The sequence below is a fragment of the Mustela nivalis genome, assembly GCF_964662115.1.
Source record: "Mustela nivalis genome assembly, chromosome: 5".
Taxonomy (NCBI): Eukaryota; Metazoa; Chordata; class Mammalia; order Carnivora; family Mustelidae; genus Mustela; species Mustela nivalis.
Genome location: NC_139024.1, coordinates 121,507,506 through 121,525,827, shown reverse-complemented (window position 1 = coordinate 121,525,827; position 18,322 = coordinate 121,507,506). Strand labels below are relative to the sequence as shown.

The 18,322-nt window shown below is 51.6% G+C and overlaps 2 protein-coding genes across 33 annotated transcripts; both read right to left on the bottom strand.

Annotated features, from left to right (window-relative positions):
- Window positions 1-372: 372 nt before the first annotated feature.
- Window positions 373-2,977, bottom strand: PSORS1C2 (psoriasis susceptibility 1 candidate 2). 2 transcript variants are annotated; one of them, XM_082732869.1, is made up of 3 exons: window positions 2,149-2,977; window positions 1,761-1,862; window positions 373-1,138 (listed from the first exon to the last, which is right to left on the bottom strand). In XM_082732869.1, the coding sequence occupies exons 2-3, from the start codon at window positions 1,813-1,815 to the stop codon at window positions 783-785; spliced, it is 411 nt and encodes a 136-aa protein (XP_082588995.1). In that variant the 5' UTR covers window positions 1,816-1,862; window positions 2,149-2,977; the 3' UTR covers window positions 373-782. The 2 variants fall into 2 exon arrangements, with proteins under 2 accessions (XP_082588995.1, XP_082588996.1); XM_082732870.1 differs by lacking the exon at window positions 2,149-2,977 and having other exon boundaries at window positions 1,761-2,083.
- Window positions 2,978-3,736: 759 nt separating this feature from the next.
- On the bottom strand, window positions 3,737-18,318 carry CCHCR1 (coiled-coil alpha-helical rod protein 1). 31 transcript variants are annotated; one of them, XR_014312283.1, is made up of 18 exons: window positions 18,007-18,259; window positions 16,922-16,988; window positions 16,630-16,843; window positions 15,086-15,389; window positions 11,887-12,050; window positions 11,649-11,784; window positions 11,349-11,459; window positions 10,997-11,146; window positions 10,389-10,499; window positions 10,181-10,287; window positions 7,571-7,683; window positions 7,363-7,408; window positions 7,081-7,217; window positions 6,767-6,955; window positions 6,570-6,671; window positions 4,541-4,942; window positions 4,256-4,427; window positions 3,737-4,028 (listed from the first exon to the last, which is right to left on the bottom strand). XR_014312283.1 is itself a non-coding variant. In XM_082732825.1 (18 exons), the coding sequence occupies exons 2-18, from the start codon at window positions 16,935-16,937 to the stop codon at window positions 3,916-3,918; spliced, it is 2,295 nt and encodes a 764-aa protein (XP_082588951.1). In that variant the 5' UTR covers window positions 16,938-16,988; window positions 18,007-18,318; the 3' UTR covers window positions 3,737-3,915. The 31 variants fall into 31 exon arrangements, 22 of the variants coding, with proteins under 22 accessions (XP_082588951.1, XP_082588967.1, XP_082588966.1 ...); XR_014312284.1 differs by having other exon boundaries at window positions 4,541-4,675; XR_014312285.1 differs by having other exon boundaries at window positions 4,541-4,675; window positions 16,922-17,048; window positions 18,007-18,140.
- Between the last annotated feature and the right edge of the window lie 4 nt (window positions 18,319-18,322).

Here is an 18,322-nt window from a genome sequence, read left to right as displayed (position 1 = left end):
AGCCTGCTTCCCTCTCTCTCTCTGCCTGTCTCTCCATCTACTTGTGATTTCTCTCTGTCAAATAAATAAATAAAATCTTTAAAAAATAAATAAATAAATAAAAATAAAAATATAAAAAAAGAGAGAGAGAGAGAGACCTAATTTGGTTTCTCATTCTCCAAAATAGGGGTTTCAGAACAGGAGAAATGTGGGTCTGAATGTCCTTGTTACTCTGATAGTTACATTTCCAATTTCCTCCTGCTGGGCTCTACATGCATATGGACAAGACAGGAACTCAGACTACTTCCAGACCTCTGTAGGTTTGTGCCCTGAGGAAGGCATCTCAATATTCAAAGATCTAATCACTGGCAAAGAAGGAGCCAAGAATCAAAATTAAGAAAACATGGATTTTATTTTTCCATTTCATGGGAAGTACTGTCATGGTCTCCGGATAGTTCCCAGCTGTAGGCCACCAGATGGCAGCAGAGAAAAAGGCGCTGCAAGCCTGGCCCCAGAAGCCCCAGGGGTGGGGAAAAGGTGGGAAGCAGGTAGAGGGGAGAGGACAGGACATGAGGTAAGGTTGTATGCTTTAGCTGTCAGAGATAAAGGGAGGAAAAATGTGGAGTGGATCTCAAGAATGGACAGAAAATATTGAGAATGACACTTTCAGAGTTCAGCATAAAATTGAAGGAATGAGGAAGGAAATTGAGGCTGATGCAAAAATTGAAGAGGAATCAGAATGGTACAAATGGGCTTGAGGGGCACTCTGCCTGGAGGCCCAAGATATCTGTGGGGGAATCCCTTTATCTGTACTCTTCCTGCGGTGGGTCAAGGTCTGGCTCCTCTTGAGATCCATGGTCCACTTCAGGGGCAGGAGGCCAGGGGTTTTCTGGAGGCTGGGGTCCTGCTGGCCAGGGGTCATCAGGCCGGGGAGGTTGAGGAGGATCGGTTCTCGAGGGCTCAGGAGGCCAGACTCCAGATTCTGGCAGGTCTCTCGAGGGACGACTGGGGCCTGGAGGTGGAGGGTCCTCAAAGAGAGGGGGTGCTCCTGGCCAGGGATCACCAGGGATTGGGGGCCCCTGAGGCAATGTTGGGGAGCCCTCCTCCTCTCCAGCCTCTGTGGGTGGGGGAGGGGGGTGCTCTCCACTGCCTGAGATGCCTGCGGAGGAAGGAGAAAGGTAAGAGGTGGTGAGGGCCAGATCCCTCCTCCCCTAGCTGCAGACTCAGGGGGCATAGCCTCTCTGGGATAGACCACAGCCTGAGCTGACACCACAAACTTGAAAGGTAACTCTCAAAGAGCTCTCCACACATTTACAAAATACCCAAAGGGATCTTAAAATGACATAAAAACCTTGACCGGAATCATTGACTTGAACAATTTTAAACCGACAGGAACTGACCTAAGTAAGCTCCATTCAGCCCTGGCTGGGACTCCCACTGGCATAGCCTCTGTGCTGGTCTACACCTCCAAAGCCATCCACACCTTGTGCCCATGTGGCAGCCAGACCCCACCCTCTGCAAACACATAGTCCTCAGCTGTGATGAATACTCACCCACACTTGGATTCTGATCTAGATTGCCACATGAACCTACACTTGAACCAGTAAAAACATTGAGCTAAAATGCACTTTCCTGCATCACCTTCAATCTCTTAACTCTTAACTCCTCCCCTCATGGGAATCTTCTAGAATCTCCTCTATTCCTATGCATCCAATTCACACTTACCTCTCTTGACCATCCTCCATCACCTCCAACTGCACCCTGGCCTGTTCCCAGCTTACCTCCGGCACACAGGTAAAGGACCAGGATCCCCAGCAGCTTCCAGGTGAGCATCATGGCTGTCTCCTGGCCCCCGAAGTTGGGGGTAAACTGAGTCTAGGTGCCTGGGAACCCCAAGAGGCTTTATAAGGGAGGAGTGAGAGGCAGTGTCCGACCTCTGGGGAGTGGCCAGCCCAGTGACACAAGGAATCCCATCAGAACCTAACTGGTCAAACCCGTTTGGAAGGCCAGGGCTAATGTTTAACCTCTGACAGCAGCGTCCCTCATTTTAGCCCCCCCCCCCATTTTGGGATCTAGCCACCCAAGCTCTATCAGTGACCTAGACCTTGGTCATCCCACCCTTATGTTCACATCCTCCTCCACACACACCCTGCAGCGATCAATACCCACCTGTCATCTCTGTAATCACAAGGACGTCCACCTTTCATCCCTTGAAGCCACGGGAAGCCAAGAAATGGGAGCCAACCATGCGTGGGGAAGCAGTGTAATTACAGGGGTCAGGAGGCAGGACGCCCGGGCAAGAGCAAGGACAGGGGCTTGTTATAAACACACAGGATGCAACTAGAGTGGTCTCAGCCAGTACCCCAAGCCTCCCCCTGGGACTCAGTTTTGTCCTTGGACCTTTCACTCCTCTCAGGACTGGGAACCACATGCTGCCTTCCCACATGCCTCCACAGGCACCTAAGGGGCCTCCCAAGCAGTGACATCCGAAGAATTTCATCCAGGAGCCGCCTGGGGTGATGGCAGGTGAGGAAGTATGAGGACATCCTGATTCCTAACCCCCTCCCCAGAGCAGCTTCCAACAGTCACAGCCCAGAGCCTCAGGAGGAAGCTGCCTCCGCTTCCTGTCAATCCCCGCCTCTTCCTCCTCCCTCTGGAATCCTGCTCAAGGTGGCTGCTGCCCTGGTTCTGGGTGCCAGCTCTCTGTGCCCTTCCCACCCCCATCCTTCAGAGCTCAGTGCGAGTCTTGTCTAAGTGTCTCAGACACCCTGGAACCTCCACCTCAGGAAGGCCGCCACTGGTCTAGAGCTCTAGTTCGCCTCTCAGAAGTAATGCCTCCCAAACAGAACTCCTTTCCTCCCCAGGCTGTTCTCCATCTGGTCTGCTCCCCTGTGGCTCACTTCGAAGCCTTCATTCTGCTCCTTTCCCCAACCCCAATACCCCCCAAGGCAAGCTCAGCCCATGTCCCCATTCGGGAGCTCATCTCTCCCTAGCCTCCCCAGCACCCTCCTAACTGGTCCCCCCCCAACACCCTTCCCCCACCCAAGCCCCATCCTCTACAGCCAGCCAACCTAGCTCATAAACATATCAGCTTAACTGTGTGCCTGCACCTGGTTGAAAAGCACTCCAAGGGCTTTCTATTGACTTAAAATAAACCCGCCCGTGCTACCAGTCCCTCCCTCCCGCTCTGGGCCTCAGTGCTTGCCTGCCCGCTGCAGGACTCCTCTGCTGGCCCTCTTGGCTCCTGTTGGCAGGCAGATCTTCACAGATCCCCTCCCCAGGGAGCCCTTTCTGTCTTCTGGTCTAGCTGTCCCTCCCAAGCCAGGTTCTGTCACATCACTGTATTTCTTTTCTCTTCATGGCAACGCTTGCTCTGTTCACTTAGGTACCTGTCCATCATCTATCTCCGGCCCCCGCGCTGGGATGTTGAGACCAAGGGAACAGGGACCCACCCATCAAATCCACCACTGTGGTCCCTGAGCAAGGAAACTGCTTGGCACTGAGATTCCCAGCAAATGAGTGATGTTTTATATTCTGACTCCCGGCAGTGATCATTTTCCAGAGGTGAAGAGTTTTCAAACAAAAGTTGAGAATAAACTTCTGGAGCACCTCAAAAAACTTCCTAAGCAGCCAGAGAAAGGGGTTTTGAAAAAGGTACCACCTAGAGAAGTAGCTGTGTGAGACCACTCCCTGCATTTTCCAGACAGAGATAGCTGCAGCAAGAATTCCCTCCCATTCCCCAAGAGAACACGGCACCTGCTGCAGTTGTCTTTATTAAGCCACAGGATTCACAGGCATCTTGGTGGCCGGTGTCCACGGTGTCCACAAGGGCAGCTGGCTGACCTCCCCACCCCCACTCCACTTCTCTGGGGGCCACCCCGCCCACCTTGAGCCCCCTGCTGCACAGAGTGCCCGGAGCTGTTCAGAGGGAACTGTTCAGAGGCAGACTGGAGCAGGACAGTTCTGGTTGTCTCCTTCAGAGATAGCTTCCTCTTTGGAAATGGCCTCACTCAGTCCCTGCAGATCATCGAGCAGGACAGAGAGGGATCCTGGGAAAGAAGACCCCAAGGGATAGCAGCTGAGCAGAGAGGGCAGCTCAGCTCCAGTGCAGCAAACAGGGCTGCCATCAGCTTGGAGGTTCCCTGGCCCAATGCGGGCACAGATGAGAGGCTGTGGGCCTCCAAGGGTCACAGAGAATGATGCTCATGCATTCAGAGTGCCTAAAGGAGAGATTCCTAAAGTCCCCCGCATTTGTCCCTTCCTACATGGCCCATACCTCTTATGGACTCCTTGGAGATGGGTGCTGCTCCTGGAGGTACAGGCAGTGAAGACCCTGGGGCCCAGGGGCTGGACTCTGCAGACTTCCCCTTATCCAGCAGGGAAGGAAAAACTGCCAACAGTCGCTGCTGCTTGTAACGGGAGAGGAGACCCTCCTGCTGCAAGGTGGCCTGGGAAGGAGAGGGTTAAACGCCACCTAGCCCAGGCAGAGCCGCCCCTCCTCATCCCCCCCCCCCCCCGCCCCCACCAGACCCCGGTCTCTGTTCTTCCCTCTCTCCCCTACCAGCATAAAGTTCTTGTCCCTCTCTAGCTCCTGCAGGCGCTGGGTCAGCCGCAGCCCCTCCTCCTTCCGGGCCTCATCTTGCAGGCGCCTGAGCTCCTGGTTCCGCTCCTTCTCCCGGGTGGCTTTGCGCTGCATCTGGCGCAGGGAGACCACTACGTGGAAGCCAGGGCACAGAGGGCACAGGTGTGGGGCAGCCCAGAAGCAGAGAGGCACCATGAGAACAGGACTGCAATCGTGGGAACACTGGGCCCTCAGCTCTATGGCTTAGCGAAGCCACTTATGCTCCAGGGCTGTCTCCTCTGTGTGGTGGGAGTAGTGGCTGATGCTCCACGACCTTCTGACTCTGTGAACCCAAAGTACCTTCCTCATCCCGGAGACTTCCTGGAGTCGTGTAGAGGAAATCTGAATATGAACCAGATATTCCATTTTGTGCCACTAATGTTTTCTTAACGTATGACAATGACACTGAGGTTATGTAAGAAAATATCCTCTTCATAGGAGATGCAGCTGGGTGGTCATGATGTTTGTAACTTAAAGTATTTCCCAAAAAATGCACGTACCAGTGTGTATATATATGTGGATAGAGCAAATATGGCAAGAGATTAACATCTGCTGGGTGCTTGGCTGGCTCAGTCGGTGGAACACGAGACTCTTGATCTCGGGGTTGTGGCCTGGAGCCCTACACAGGGCGTAGAGGTTATTTCAAAAAATAAAATATTTTTAAAAATTGGTTACTAGGGGCGCCTGTGTGGCTCAGTGAGTTAAAGCCTCTGCCTTCGGCTCAGGTCATGGAGCCCCACATCAGACTCTCTGCTCAGCAGGGAGCCTGCTTCCCCCTCTCTCTCTGACTGCCTCTCTGCCCACTTGTGATCTCTGTCAAATAAATAAATAAATAATCTTAAAAAAAAAAATTGGTTACTAACTGTTCCATCTAGTCAGAGGAGGTAAACAAGTGGGCATTATGTGACTCTTGTAATCTGTCCAGGTATTTGAACTCTGTCCTAATAAAAGAGGGGGAAGCACCTGACTGGCTCAGTCCGTACAGCGGTAGAGAGTAAGATTCTTGATCTTAGGTTTGTGGGTTTGAGCCCCATGCTGGGTGTAAGGATTACTTAAAAATAAAATCTTAAAAAAAAAGAAAGTTGGGGGCAGACACACACAGCAGAGCACACCATGTAAAGATGAAGACAGAAGGGAATGATGTGCCTGCAAATGAAAGGATGCCACAGACTGCCGGCAACCACCCACCAGGGGCGGGGTGTCATCAAAGTGTCTCTCAACCTCTAGCAGGCACCAGCCCTGGCAGCATCTTGAGTTCAGACTTCTAGCTTCCAGCTTCCAGTACTGTGAGAGAATAAATTTCTATTGTTCCAAGGCAAAAAAAAGTTGGGGGTACCGGTTGGTGTGAGGTCAGGATGGCCGTTGCCTTTATGGAGGGGAGTGGCTGGGTGGGGCTCATGCTGGTGCTGGATACGGGGGCTGGCTACAGGAGTGTGTTCACACCATGAGAATTGATCTGTACCATTTCTTGTAACTTCACTATTTGCAGGATTCAAAACAGTTTTTAAAACCTCATGTAGGGGGCGTCTGGGTGGCTCAGATGGTTAAGAGATTGCCCTCAGTGGGGCCTGGGTGGCTCAGTGGGTTAAGCCTCTGCCTTCCGTTCAGGTTATGATCCCAGGGTCCCAGGATCGAGCCCTGCATCAGGCTCCCTGCTCAGAGGTGAGCCTGCTTCCCCTTCTCACTTTCTGCCTGCCTCTCTGCCTACTTGTGATCTCTGTCAAATAAATAAATAAAATCTTTAAAAAAAAAAAAAGAGAGACTGCCTTCAGCTCAGGTCATGATCCTGGAGTCCCGGAATCGAGTTCCACATTGGATTCCCAGCTCAGAAGGGAGTCTGCTTCTCCCTCTGACCCTTTCTTCTCGTGCTCTCTCAAATAAATAAAATTTTAAAACAAAACAACCAAAAAACTTCACGTCTAACACTTCCTTCTTCCCGGATGCCCGTATCCATCCCAACAAATCTCACCTGCCTTGCCATGCTCCCTCCGAGCCTCGTTCAATCTCCTCTCTGTTTCTAAGAGCTGTTCCCGCAGCCTAGTTTCCACTTCAGCCACCTTCTCTTGCAGAGCTGGGGGGAAGGGGCAGATGGAGTGTGTCGCAGGGAGCGTCACTCCTCTGTCTCCCCCAGCCCTCCATGGTAAACCCACTGCCCCTCCTGCACACCTTGCCCATAGATCTCCTGCTGCTGGGTCAGCTCCTGCCGGAGACTGGCAGCCTCCTCCGTACTCTCCTTCTGGCCCTGGCGGGCTGCTTCCAGCTGCAGCCCCAGACTAGCCAGGGACTCCTGGGTCCGCTGCAGCTCCTGCTCCAACTGCTGGGCCACCTCACTCAATTGCTGCCGTTCAGCCTCCCCTGGAAAGAGGTGGCACTCCCAGGGTCTCTCTGTGCCCCAGACCCCAGCTCTTCTCTTCTCTCTGTCCCCAACACACCCAGCTCTGGTGCCTGCTCCAGCTCCGGGACTCTAGGACCAAACGTACCTTGCTCCCGGGCCCGGCCCACTTCCTTCTGGATGATGTGGGCGCTCAGCTGCAATTCCGCATCCAGGCGGTTCCGTTCCTCCCGCAGCTGCTCCAACTCAAGGCTCACATCTGTGACTGGCAGGAGTGGGGGACAGCTGGGGCAGGGAAGAGAAACAGAGTCCAGGGAGATCACCCAGCCTGATCCCTAAGCCCCCACCCCTTTTCAGTCCTTCCTGTTTGGGGTCCCAGCAAATAACACTTAACCCCCTCCTGTCCACCTCACAGCGCCCCAAACTTCACCTCTCCTGGCGCAGCTGAGCAAGGGCCAGTTTTCGAGCCATCAGGCCTGGGGGAGAAAAGGCAGAAAGCAATGAAGAGGAGTTTGAGGAGGACAAAAGGGAGGAAGGGAGGAAGGGGAAGGATGCCCAGGCTGGTGACGAGTAGGCATGAAGATGGATGTGGGAGGAGAGAGCAGGAGCACAGCGGGGCTGGCAGTCGTCCTACCCACCCTGAATGGTGTGGACCCTGCGGACTGCGTAGCTGACTCGGCTGCTGAGGCAGGGAAGCTGGGTGGTGGCTCGTTCCACCTCAGCCATGGTGCTCTGGAGCCAGGTCTGAAAGCTGGAGAAGGCACAAGGTCACTGACCCTTCAACCCCACCTCATTCCCTAAAGGGGTTGATGTGACCTGTCAGGACAACTCCTTCTATCCTATATTCTGAAGTATGTGGGGAGCACAGAAAGGAAAAGCATAGCAGGGAAGAGAGAAGCTGAAGCCAAGGGGTGGGGCCAGTTATGTCTGAGCTCTCTCAGCCAATGAAGAAAACCTGAGAGCTTAAGCCTGTTAGTGTTAGAAAAAAATGATCCTGTTACTCATAAGGACAGCACAGCTATGCTTAGTCCCAAAATCCAGGGTGAACTTCTCATTTGGGTCCTAGCAATCACTATCTTTAATAAGAGCAATAAAAACAAGAACGAGCTTCATGGGGTCACATCTGATCTGGACCCAAGCCCATAATACAGCAGAGTTCAGCACAAATGATTCTCCAGAGGCTAAATAAATCGAGTGTCATAAAGCTAGCTCATCTCTAGCTGACTTGGACTTTTTTGCCAGCAAGCCGCTGGACATGTCTCCTGGTTCTGGAAATCTCCTGGTGCCGTATGCCACGTTTGGGTGTATGAACTTATGTGCATTTTCCTCAAGAACAAAGCACATAGCTTCCATCAGTTTTCTAAGGAGCCCTTACCCCAGGAAGGCATTACGTGGCAGCAGACCTTTGCAAGCAACTTGACACATTTATTTCTCATAACCTATTTTTTTATCACTAATATGCACTAGAGATCAAAGCTATCCTCTCTAACCATTCCCTGATGCCAGTGAAGGCCAGATCCAGGTGCCTTATCAGCTGGCTGTGCCCCAACCGGGACCAGCACGGCTCATGAAAGCTGAGAAGCCTACATAGGTGCCCTGGGAGGAGGGTGAGGCAGCATCTCAGGGCAAGGGTGGAGTTCTCCAGGAGGGTCCAAGTCTTTATCAACTGAAAAACAAGCAGACGACAAAGGCTGACAGTTGTATTCCTAGCAGCACGGCAGAGATGTGTTACCTAAAGTGTTTGAGCAGATGCTTCCGACACCCCGTGACTCTTCTAAAGCCATTTTCTGGGGCGCCTGGGGGGCTCAGTCAGTTAAGCAGCTGCCTTCAGAGACCTGGAATCAAGCCCTGCATTGGGCTTCTCCCTCTCCCACTCCCCCTACTTGTGTTCCCTCTCTCACTGTGTCTCTGATGTTTTTTAAAAACATTAAAAAAAAAAAAAAAGAAAGCCATTTTCAGATAAAGTCTCCAGGCCATCAAGAGACTATCTAACAAACCTGACAACAGTCTGAGTGTGGGTTGTTTTAAGCCTCGTGGGCCATGAGTCATTAGCAAGAACCATTTCAGTGATGTCCTGGTGCCAAACTAAAACTCTGTGTACAGTGTACCTTCCCATTCTCGTGGAAGTAGGAGGCATGCACAACGAATCAAATATGGATGGTTCATTATAACTAGTCTAATTCCGTGCAAAGTGGAAAATTTTCATGATTTTTTAAAATTTTCATAATTTTTAAGTAAAATTAGTCTTCAAGGTACTAACCCAACAGAAAGTGATGGTGGAGGGGCACCTGGGCAGCTCAGTCGGTTAAGCGTCTGCCTTCAGCTGAGGTTATGATCCCAGGGTCCTGGGATTGAGCCCCGTGTTGGGCTCCCTGCTTCTCCCTCTCCCTCTGCCCCCCTTCCTGCTTGTGCTCTCTCCCTCTTTATCTCAAATAAATAAATAAAATCTTTAAAAAAAAGAAAAAGAAAGAAAGAAAAGAAAAAACAAAGTGATGGTGGGGACCATCAGCCACCCCACCAAGGACCTATCTGGCACCAGTTTTGCTATACCAATAATTCTTCCGTGATCCATCCTGAACAGCCTCCTGGTAACAGTAAACATTTACAGAGTCAGATGACACGCCAGGCACCATGCCAGGAGGTCTACGAGGACCACATCAGCATCCCAAGTCCAAAGCCGAGGACGGGCTATTACCAGCCTAAAGAATTGTGTGTTCCTCCTTAGAGAGGTCTTTCTAAAGGTTATAAAACAGGTGGCAAGAAGGAAACACCCAGGAAGTTGGTATGAGAGACACAGGCTGGCAAGTAATTAAGAAGGAAACTGGCATACATTTTAGATAGAGTATCTAGTAAGCCACAGGTGTACAGCTTTAAAATACGGGTTAAATCTGGTTCCAACAAAATAGGGTGTGCCTGTAAAATTTTAAAGAAAGAAAGTGTAGCCACACTCTCCATCCTCGAACAACTCTGAAGGTAGTGATCCTCCCAGGTGAACTGAACTACAGGAGGAAGCATGGCCTCACCTCCAACCAAATACGCATGGTAGTCCTAACAAGCGATCCTCAGGGGACTGTGGAGCAGGTTGTCCCAGGGAAGAACAAGCCCAGGCACTCTTGGGGCTAGAAACTTCTCGCCCTGCATCCTCCAACTGCCAGCTTTTCATTGCCGCTTGCCTGGGCTCTTAAACTCCAAGGTGCCGGGAAGCTGGGGAAGCAGAACTCTACTCCACGCACCCTCTGTCCCAGTACCTGCTGACAGAGTTGGCCACCAGCTTCAGCTGCTCCTCGGCTGTGGCTGCGTGCTGCTGCCTCCGGCGTTGGGCCTCCTGAGCGCGGCTCAGCTCGAGCTGCAGGGCCTGCAAAGATGCCAGGAGGAGAGGGGTCCCCTCTACAAGGTTGTGCGGGAAGAGGTGGGAGGAATCCCTGACGCCTCATCACCCCTGCCTGGCACACAGACCTTGGCGCCCATCCGTTCCACCTCCACCTCGGCAGCTTTGTCCTGTAGGGAGCGCTGCAGGATGGCCTGTTCCTGGCTCTGGGCCACAGCTTGGTCCTGGAGCTCTGCCACCTGGCGGGACAGGGCACAGCTGGAGGGGGGCACTGGGTACGGAGGGGCTGGTGCCCAAGTCTCTGATAGCACAACATGCAGGGAGACAAGCCTGGGTTCCTGAGAATGGAGTCTGAGTCCGGGTTTCCTTCCAGAAACATGTTGAGGAAGCTCGCTGTGACATACCCACAAAGACTCACCACCTCCGCCCATGCCACCCATGCTTGACCATTGTCACCTCCTCGGAGAAGCCGTTCCTGAGCATCCTGTCTAAAGCTGGCCCACCCCACGATCTCTTTCTGTCACACTTTCACACTTCTCCTTAAAGCACACATAATTTCTTGACAGCGTCTAATTGCTTGCTCCAGAATGTGAGCTCCACGACAGCTTGCCTCTGTTCGGGGCTGTGCTCCCAGCACACGGAAACCACTCACTACATCTTTGTCGGGTTAATACCATCCCTGACATAAGGAGCCGGGAGCTGGGGGAGAATTCGGGGGGAGAGAGAGTCAAGTGACCTGTCCCTTCAGCTGCTCCACGCATCCTCTGTGCTCCAGCTCCTGGGCCTTTAGCTGCACCATGAGGGCAAACACCTTCTCCCGCCAGCGCTTCAGCAGGGACTGGCACTTCCTGGTGAACTCAGGCTCCAGCGAATCCGAAGGCTGAACCTGCAGGGTGGAAGAGGGATGGAAGATGAGCTCCTGGGGGAGAAGAGGAAGGAGGCATGTTTGGGGTTTTTTCCTCTGTCCTGCCCAAGCAACAAAGAGCCACAGCAAGAAGAGGTGTTCACCGAAAAGAAGATGCCAGCAGGTTCTGGCAGTACGCCAACTGCTGGTACCCACAGGGAGCCCCTGGGGGCAAGGGGCCCACCTTCCTGCTCAGCTCCTCCTCCTGGATGGTCAGGATGTGCATGAGGCTCTGCACGCGCACCTGCAGCAGCTCCGCTGTGGTGTGCAGGCCATCCCGGTCCTCCTGCAAGTGCTGTGGACCAGACAGGAAGGGAGAGCAGTGACCTCTGTGGGACGTCCATGCAGGCCCACAAGCGGCATCCAGATGCTGCTCCTTGTCAGCACTGCCTTCTATCCTGGCCACCCCTCTCCCGGGATCTGGTCCCTGAGCACCACCCCCCAACCTCCAGCCCCTACCCAGATGCACCCTATACTCTCTGACTTGAACGGTTTCCAGAAGCTCCTGGCGCTCCGATTCCCAGGTCTGCCTGTGGACCTCCGGAGGGACTTGCTCCCCCACATATCTCCTTAAATTCTCAACCAAAGTCACCTGTGCCTCTAAGTCTTCTTGGGCCTTGCTAGGGTTGGGATGAGAACAGGGCAGCCATCAGTGAGGCAGCTGAGAGAGTCACCGTGTCCACCACGTGCCAGGTCTCCCCGGCTGCCCACCCCCACTTTACCTCAGCTGCTTCTGCAGCACCTCAGCCTCCCTCTGGGCCACAGCCAGCTCCTTGGCTTCCCCTGCCCTCCTGGTTTCCAGACTACTAAGAGATTTCTCCAAGCCCTCAGCTTTGTTGGTCAAACTGGAAAGAGCCTCCTGGTGAGCCTGTGTCAGGGAGGAGAGCTGTGGAGAGAAGAAGGGGCACAGCAGAGGCCAGCTCACTCCTACATCCAGACTGTCCAAATCTGCTTCCGCTCGGGCCCTGCCCCTGCACTCCCATCTTCTGTCACCTTAGACAACAACCCAGCAAATGGCCCAGCTGCACACACGGCAAAATGCAGACAGTGCTTGGTGCCTCACTGTCCTCCATTCACCTGCCAGTTCATCAGCAGTTCCTGCCAGGTCCCTACTAAACAGATCATCTTCTGTCTCCACCATCACCAACCCTCATCTGGGGCCTGCACAAATGCAACAAACTCCTGACCAGTCTTTAATAGCCTTCAAGGTGGGGAGCATATGGGTGGCTCAGTCTGTTAAGCATCTGACTTTGGCTCAGGTCATGATCTTAGCTCCAAGGCCTAGCCATGAGTCTGCTTATCCCTCTCCCTCTGCCCCTCCTCCCTTTTCATGCTCTCTCTCTCAAATAAATAGATGAAAAAAGTTTAAATAAATAAATAAAGTCTTCAGTGGCTTATCACAGCACTGACAACAAAGCCCAGCTTCTTCCCTCCGCCTGCAAAGCCAGACATGCCTTTGCCTCTGCCACTTCTCTCAGTTCAGCTCCTATCACTTGGCTTCTCCCAATTCCTCAGACCTCAGGTGATGTCACCTCCTCAGAAGGCCTCACTGGGCCCCCCACCACCTGCTCCATCCTATCACCTGTTCCAAGTCATTTTCAGCTCCTATCATCATCTGGAATGATCCTCTGCACAGCTTAGTGTCTGCTACCCTCTATTCCAAAGGAAGCTCTAAGAAGGTAGGAATCCTATCCTTTTCTCACTCTACCTCCAACAGTGATGAGTATGTGGGAGACACTGCAGGAGTTGGGGGACAGGTGGTGGAGGAAGGAGAGAGGCTGCCCTCTAGCCCTATCTTCATACCACGAAGTCATCATTTTAAAAGGAAATCACAAAATTGGTTGGTCGATCGATCAATGGATCGATCGAACTATCTATCTATCTACCATCTATCATCTCTAAACTAAGCTCCACACCCAAACTGGGGCTTAAATTCACTGACTGAGCCAGCCAAGCACTCCACAAAACTGGCCTTTTTAGACATAAAATACAAATCTGATCATGTCATTTCCCTATAACATACTTTTCAACAGCTGCTCATTGCTCTCAAGGTAAAGTACAAAGATCTGAACAGACCCCGAGGCCTCCCCATGCGCACACCATCTAGGGCCCCTCTCATCTATACTCAAGCCCCTCTGGCCTCCTCACGATTCATGTGCTGCCAGGTGTTGCCAGCTCCCATCACCTCCCCATATGCTAGTTCACCAGCCAACTCCTATTCAGCTCAAATGACAACTTCTTATGAAGCATCTTTCATAAATCTAAAGGCCATTTATATTTTTCTTTGAACTATCTCCTGTGTCCATTACCTGGCTAGATTACTATCCTTCCTTATCAACTTCTAGGCACACAGTATGTTAGGGACATCAAACTTTTCCCATGATATGAACTGCAAATGTTTTTTATGTTCTTTAATTTTACTTCTGTCATTTCTAAATTTAACATTATAAAGCCAATGTATCAATCTTTCCTTTAATGCTGGATTTTGATTCATAGGGAGAAAAGCTTTCACCAATCAGAGGTTATAAAGGAATTCACCCAGGGACACCTGGCTGATTTGGCTGGTAGAGTGTGCAACTTGATCTCAGTATCATGAGTTCAAGCCTCATGCTGAGTGTAGTGATTACTTTAAAAAATAAAATATTGGGGGACGCCTGGGTGGCTCAGTTGGTTAAGCAGCTGCCTTCGGCTCAGGTCATGATCCCAGCGTCCTGGGATCGAGTCCCACATCGGGCTCCTTGCTCAGCAGGGAGCCTGCTTCTCCCTCTGCCTCTGCCTGCCATTCTGTCTGCCTGTGCTCGCTCCCTCTCTCTCTGATAAATAAATAAAATCTTTAAAAATATATATATATTGGGGCACCTGGGTGGTTCAGTTGTTAAGCATCTGCCTTCGGCTCAGGTCATGTGATCCCAGGGTCCTGGGATGGAACCCCGCACTGGGCTTCCTGCTCCATGGGAAGCCTGCTTTCCCCTCTCCCACTCCCCCTGCTTGAGTTCCCTTTCTGTGTCTCTGTCAAATAAATAAATAAAATCTTTAGGGGCACCTGGGTGGCTCAGCGGGTTAAGCATCTGCCTTCGGCTCAGGTCTCAGGGTCCTGGGATTGAGCCCCACATTGGGCTCTCTGCTCAGGAGGGAGGCTGCTTCCCCTATCTCTATGCCTGCCTCTCTGCCTACTTGTGATCTTTGTCTGTCAAACAAATGAATAAAATCTTTAAAAAAAAATAATAAATAAATAAAATATTTTAAAACAACAACAATAACAATAAATAAACTCTTAAAAAAAAAGGAAAATTCACCAATGATTTCTTTTGGTATCTTTATAGTTTCATTTCCTAACATGTCAATTGACTAGGGTGGTGTTCCTACGCCGCACTGTGTGCATTAGAGCTCCCTGTCCTTCTGCTGCATGGCATTTCTCCCAATTGCAATTGATTAATTAGGATTAAATTAGGTGCTGAATGTGCATGTCCCCCACTAGGCTGTCAGCTCCACCCACCAGGACTCAGGCTGATTTGCCCACCTCAGGGTCCTGGTTCCTATCTCAAAGATGGCAAAGAGTAAACACGATAAATGCTTCCTGAATGAGTCAGCTCCCTTCCCAGTCCACCCTCTCCCACCTTCCTCACTACCTCTACAATGCTCTCACATGAAGTGAGTACCCAGAGTGAGGTAGGAAGACAAAATACTTCCTACTGGAAGTGGAAGGAGGGCTTCAAGTGAGTCCTGGGAGAAAAGTACAACCTGAATAAAGACCAAGACACCCAAATTCATCGTTCCAGGTCCTCTGATCTCTCACCTTCACCAAACATCTCATCACTCCTCTGCTCATGGGACCTCTTCTGTGGAACCCACTCTTTGCTGGGAAGCTTCTGCCCAGTTCATTCACTGTGAAGCTAAACCCTTCTCCCCCACCACATTCACCTGTTCCTGGTGCAGCCTCTTAACCTCCTCCAGTTCCCGCTGGCTCCCTTCTTCCAGGTTCTTTCGGACAACCTCAGCTCCGGCCAAGGCAGCACGCAGGCCCTCAGCCTCAGCTCGGCCGGCCTTCTCCGCCCGTGCCAGAGCCTCCAGCTCCATGGCCTGGGCCTCCAGTCTCATCTTCTGCTGCAGTGAGGTCTCCCGTAGGACTCGGACCTCCTCCTCAAGCCGCCGCAACTCTTGCAGCTGCCGAGAGATCAGCTCAGCCTGCTGGCTCAGAGCATGTGACCCCGCTAGCTCCACAGACCTTCAAAGACAGGTTAGCACACGTGAGACCTATCGCTGGTGCTGGGAGGGTGGCAGAGGGCACAAAGGGACATGGGAAGAAGAAAAGGATCCCTCTGCTATTGTGTGTGGAGATGGTGGGGATGAAGTTGGTCTACGGGGATCTCCGCCTTTGCATCACTGTTGTTTTTTATCATGGCCCTACTAAGCATATTAGGTTCACTGTCTGGGCTCAAAGGACTTAAAGGTTAGCTGAGATCATGGAACACGATCTCTGCTGAGCTATACACAGGGAGACGTGTTAAACACCAAATGTGCACATCATTAGGCCACACATTCTGAAATGGAGGGATTGGAAGACAGCCAGAGACTTTGAATTCTGATTTAAGGGCAAAGAAAAGTTGGAGGAAGTTTCAAGGAAGAGAGGTCATGGCTTCCAGTATCAATACAGTGAGACCAGGTGCTAGTTAAAAGTATTTATTGAGTGTTATGTATCCTGTATGAGGAGTCAACAGCACATCAATAAATTACATAGTCTACTGGTGTTTTGTAAAGTTTAAAGCAGCTTATGATAACATGGCTCTTGACATAACTCCCTCACTGAGGCCCAGAACCACAAGATTTTTCTTTTAAAATGGAGGAGATCTACAGCCTAGAGATATTAGTTGACTGGCCAAAGGACCCTAGTTGGTAGCATCAGTCTCTGTCTCCTGACACCCACTCCAGGGCTCCCCTTTTTTTCATCATGCTCCTTCCTCTTGGACAGGGTCCCATGTGCAATCCCAATCTAGAGCGAAATGGCAGAATGACATTCTGGTACACTGGAGGAAGACATACAATGAAACATCAAGACTAAGAATCAGAACTTTACAAACAAAACATCAACAAACAGCATGGCCAGCTCTAATGGCAAGCACTCCATTAGAATGAATCCAACCCTATCACAGTACAGACTGTACTCCTACTAGTTTGCACTTCTTTATCTTGCCTTATATTATGCTTATTACTGTCAACTGTTGGTCAATCTACCTCTTCCCTTAGGATTTCTAATTCATTGATATCAGAATCTCATTCATTTTTGTTACCCCCATTCCTAGCACCTAGCACACTGCCTTATTACTTGTACATTATAACTTTTAGTAACTGCTTAGGTTACCGCACAAATTAGGGAACTAAAGGCTGAAACAGGGTAAGGAATCTATTTCAGGGAAGAAAGGGCGCTGGCAAGCAAGCCCATGAAAAGAGCAACAATGAATCCCTACCTGCCTCTCCGCCCTGGCTCCTTCCCATTGCCAGAAACATCCTGTTCCCACAACATCACTGGAGGTCTCTTGTTGTCTGGCCGCCTCTCTGAGATATCATGATGGGTTGGGGGTTGGACCAGGGGAATGTCTGAAACCCAGGTGGGAGCCATTCTTGGTACAGTTGGAAGGGGACGAGCTTGGAAATGGGAAGGGGGAATCAGCCCAGTGGAACCTGAGGAATCACAAGGACAAAGATGGTCAGTTTCCTAAGGAGAGACAATCACCAGTCCCCTTTCCTGGTTCCACTGACCTGGAGGTCGAAACATCTCCACATTATATGAAGTCTCTAGATTCTGTGTACAGCCATCTATGCTTCCCTGGACAGTAGGAGAAACAAGGACACCCCGGTTCAATTTTCAGGATATCTTAGAAAGCTCCTACAATAATAAAGTCATTAGTAACTTCCCAAGAGAAGCAGGAAATACCCGAAGTTCACTTGTTTACCCAACCCGGTTCCTGACAGAACTATGGCAATAACCGTGGGAGGGAATTAACTTGAGACAGGCTGAGAGGGAGCTCTTAGGTTTTACTCATACTTTCAGAATTCCAGGCAGAGCCTTTACCCTCCTCCTTAAGTTTCTATAGTCTCTGCTGTTCCTTGTTGTAGGTGAGAACGGAGGTGTGCAGTGCAGGGGCTGTGAGCCCAATCTCCAGAGTTCTCTCCATGGCTCAGCAAGGCCTTCCGGAAGCCCATCCAGACACCACCAAGCCATGACTCCTGGGTCCTTCCCTATTAAAGCATTGGCCCAAGGCCTGGCCCCAGATGAATATGGCCACATGAAGGGCAAGACATCTTCCCAGGTACCCGGGGAATCCAGGGAGCCTACACCTCTTGGCAGAAAAGCCAGCTTTCTGACATCTCATCCAAACCCTTCCAGCAACTTTCCTCAGTTTCTCTTTACTGTGCCCTCAGCTGACATTCCTGTCGCCTCCCCTCCACTCTCCAGAGTCCCAGAGCACAAGAGAGATCTCTTCAAGGTCTCCCTATCCTCCCACCAGAATTCACGTGTTTCCTCCCCCTATCTGGGTACGGCCTCATCTGCTTTTTTCCTGAAGGAATTATTCTGGTCCCTCACTTCCCCCTCATCTCCCAATTGCCTGCTCGAGCTTCCCTGCACTCTAGCAGGCTCTCACTTCTTTCCACCCCACCACCTCTCCCCCAGAAACCCGAGTCTTCAACCTGTTGGACCCTGGGCTCTAAGGCTGTTAGGGCCACCTCATCTGTTCCTTTACCTGGTCCCTATAGCCCTCTCCCCTATGGACCCCTGAACCCACCCCCGTACCCCCTCTCAGCCCCTTCCCGCCCCCAACCGACTCTTGCCGAACGCCCCTTACCCAGCGCGAGAACGCCCTCTGCCCTTAAGCCACAACCCCTACACCTCGCTCCTTGGGCGCGGCCTCCGCCCTTGACCGCGCCTGCGCAAAGCGGGCAGCTTGGCGGGCCGCTCTAAAACGCCGTTCCATCCAGGGAGGAGGGAAAAAAGATGGACGCAGGCGCAGTCGTATCTAAAGCCCGGCCCAATTAAGGCATTGGGGGACGTCTCCGCGCCCTGACGGCTCCTCCCAACTCCGGGAACCCGGGAAAACCTGTGAACTAATCAGAGAAAGCGGAAGGCGGGAAGTCCGGGCACTCCCCGAGCGTCGCCCAATG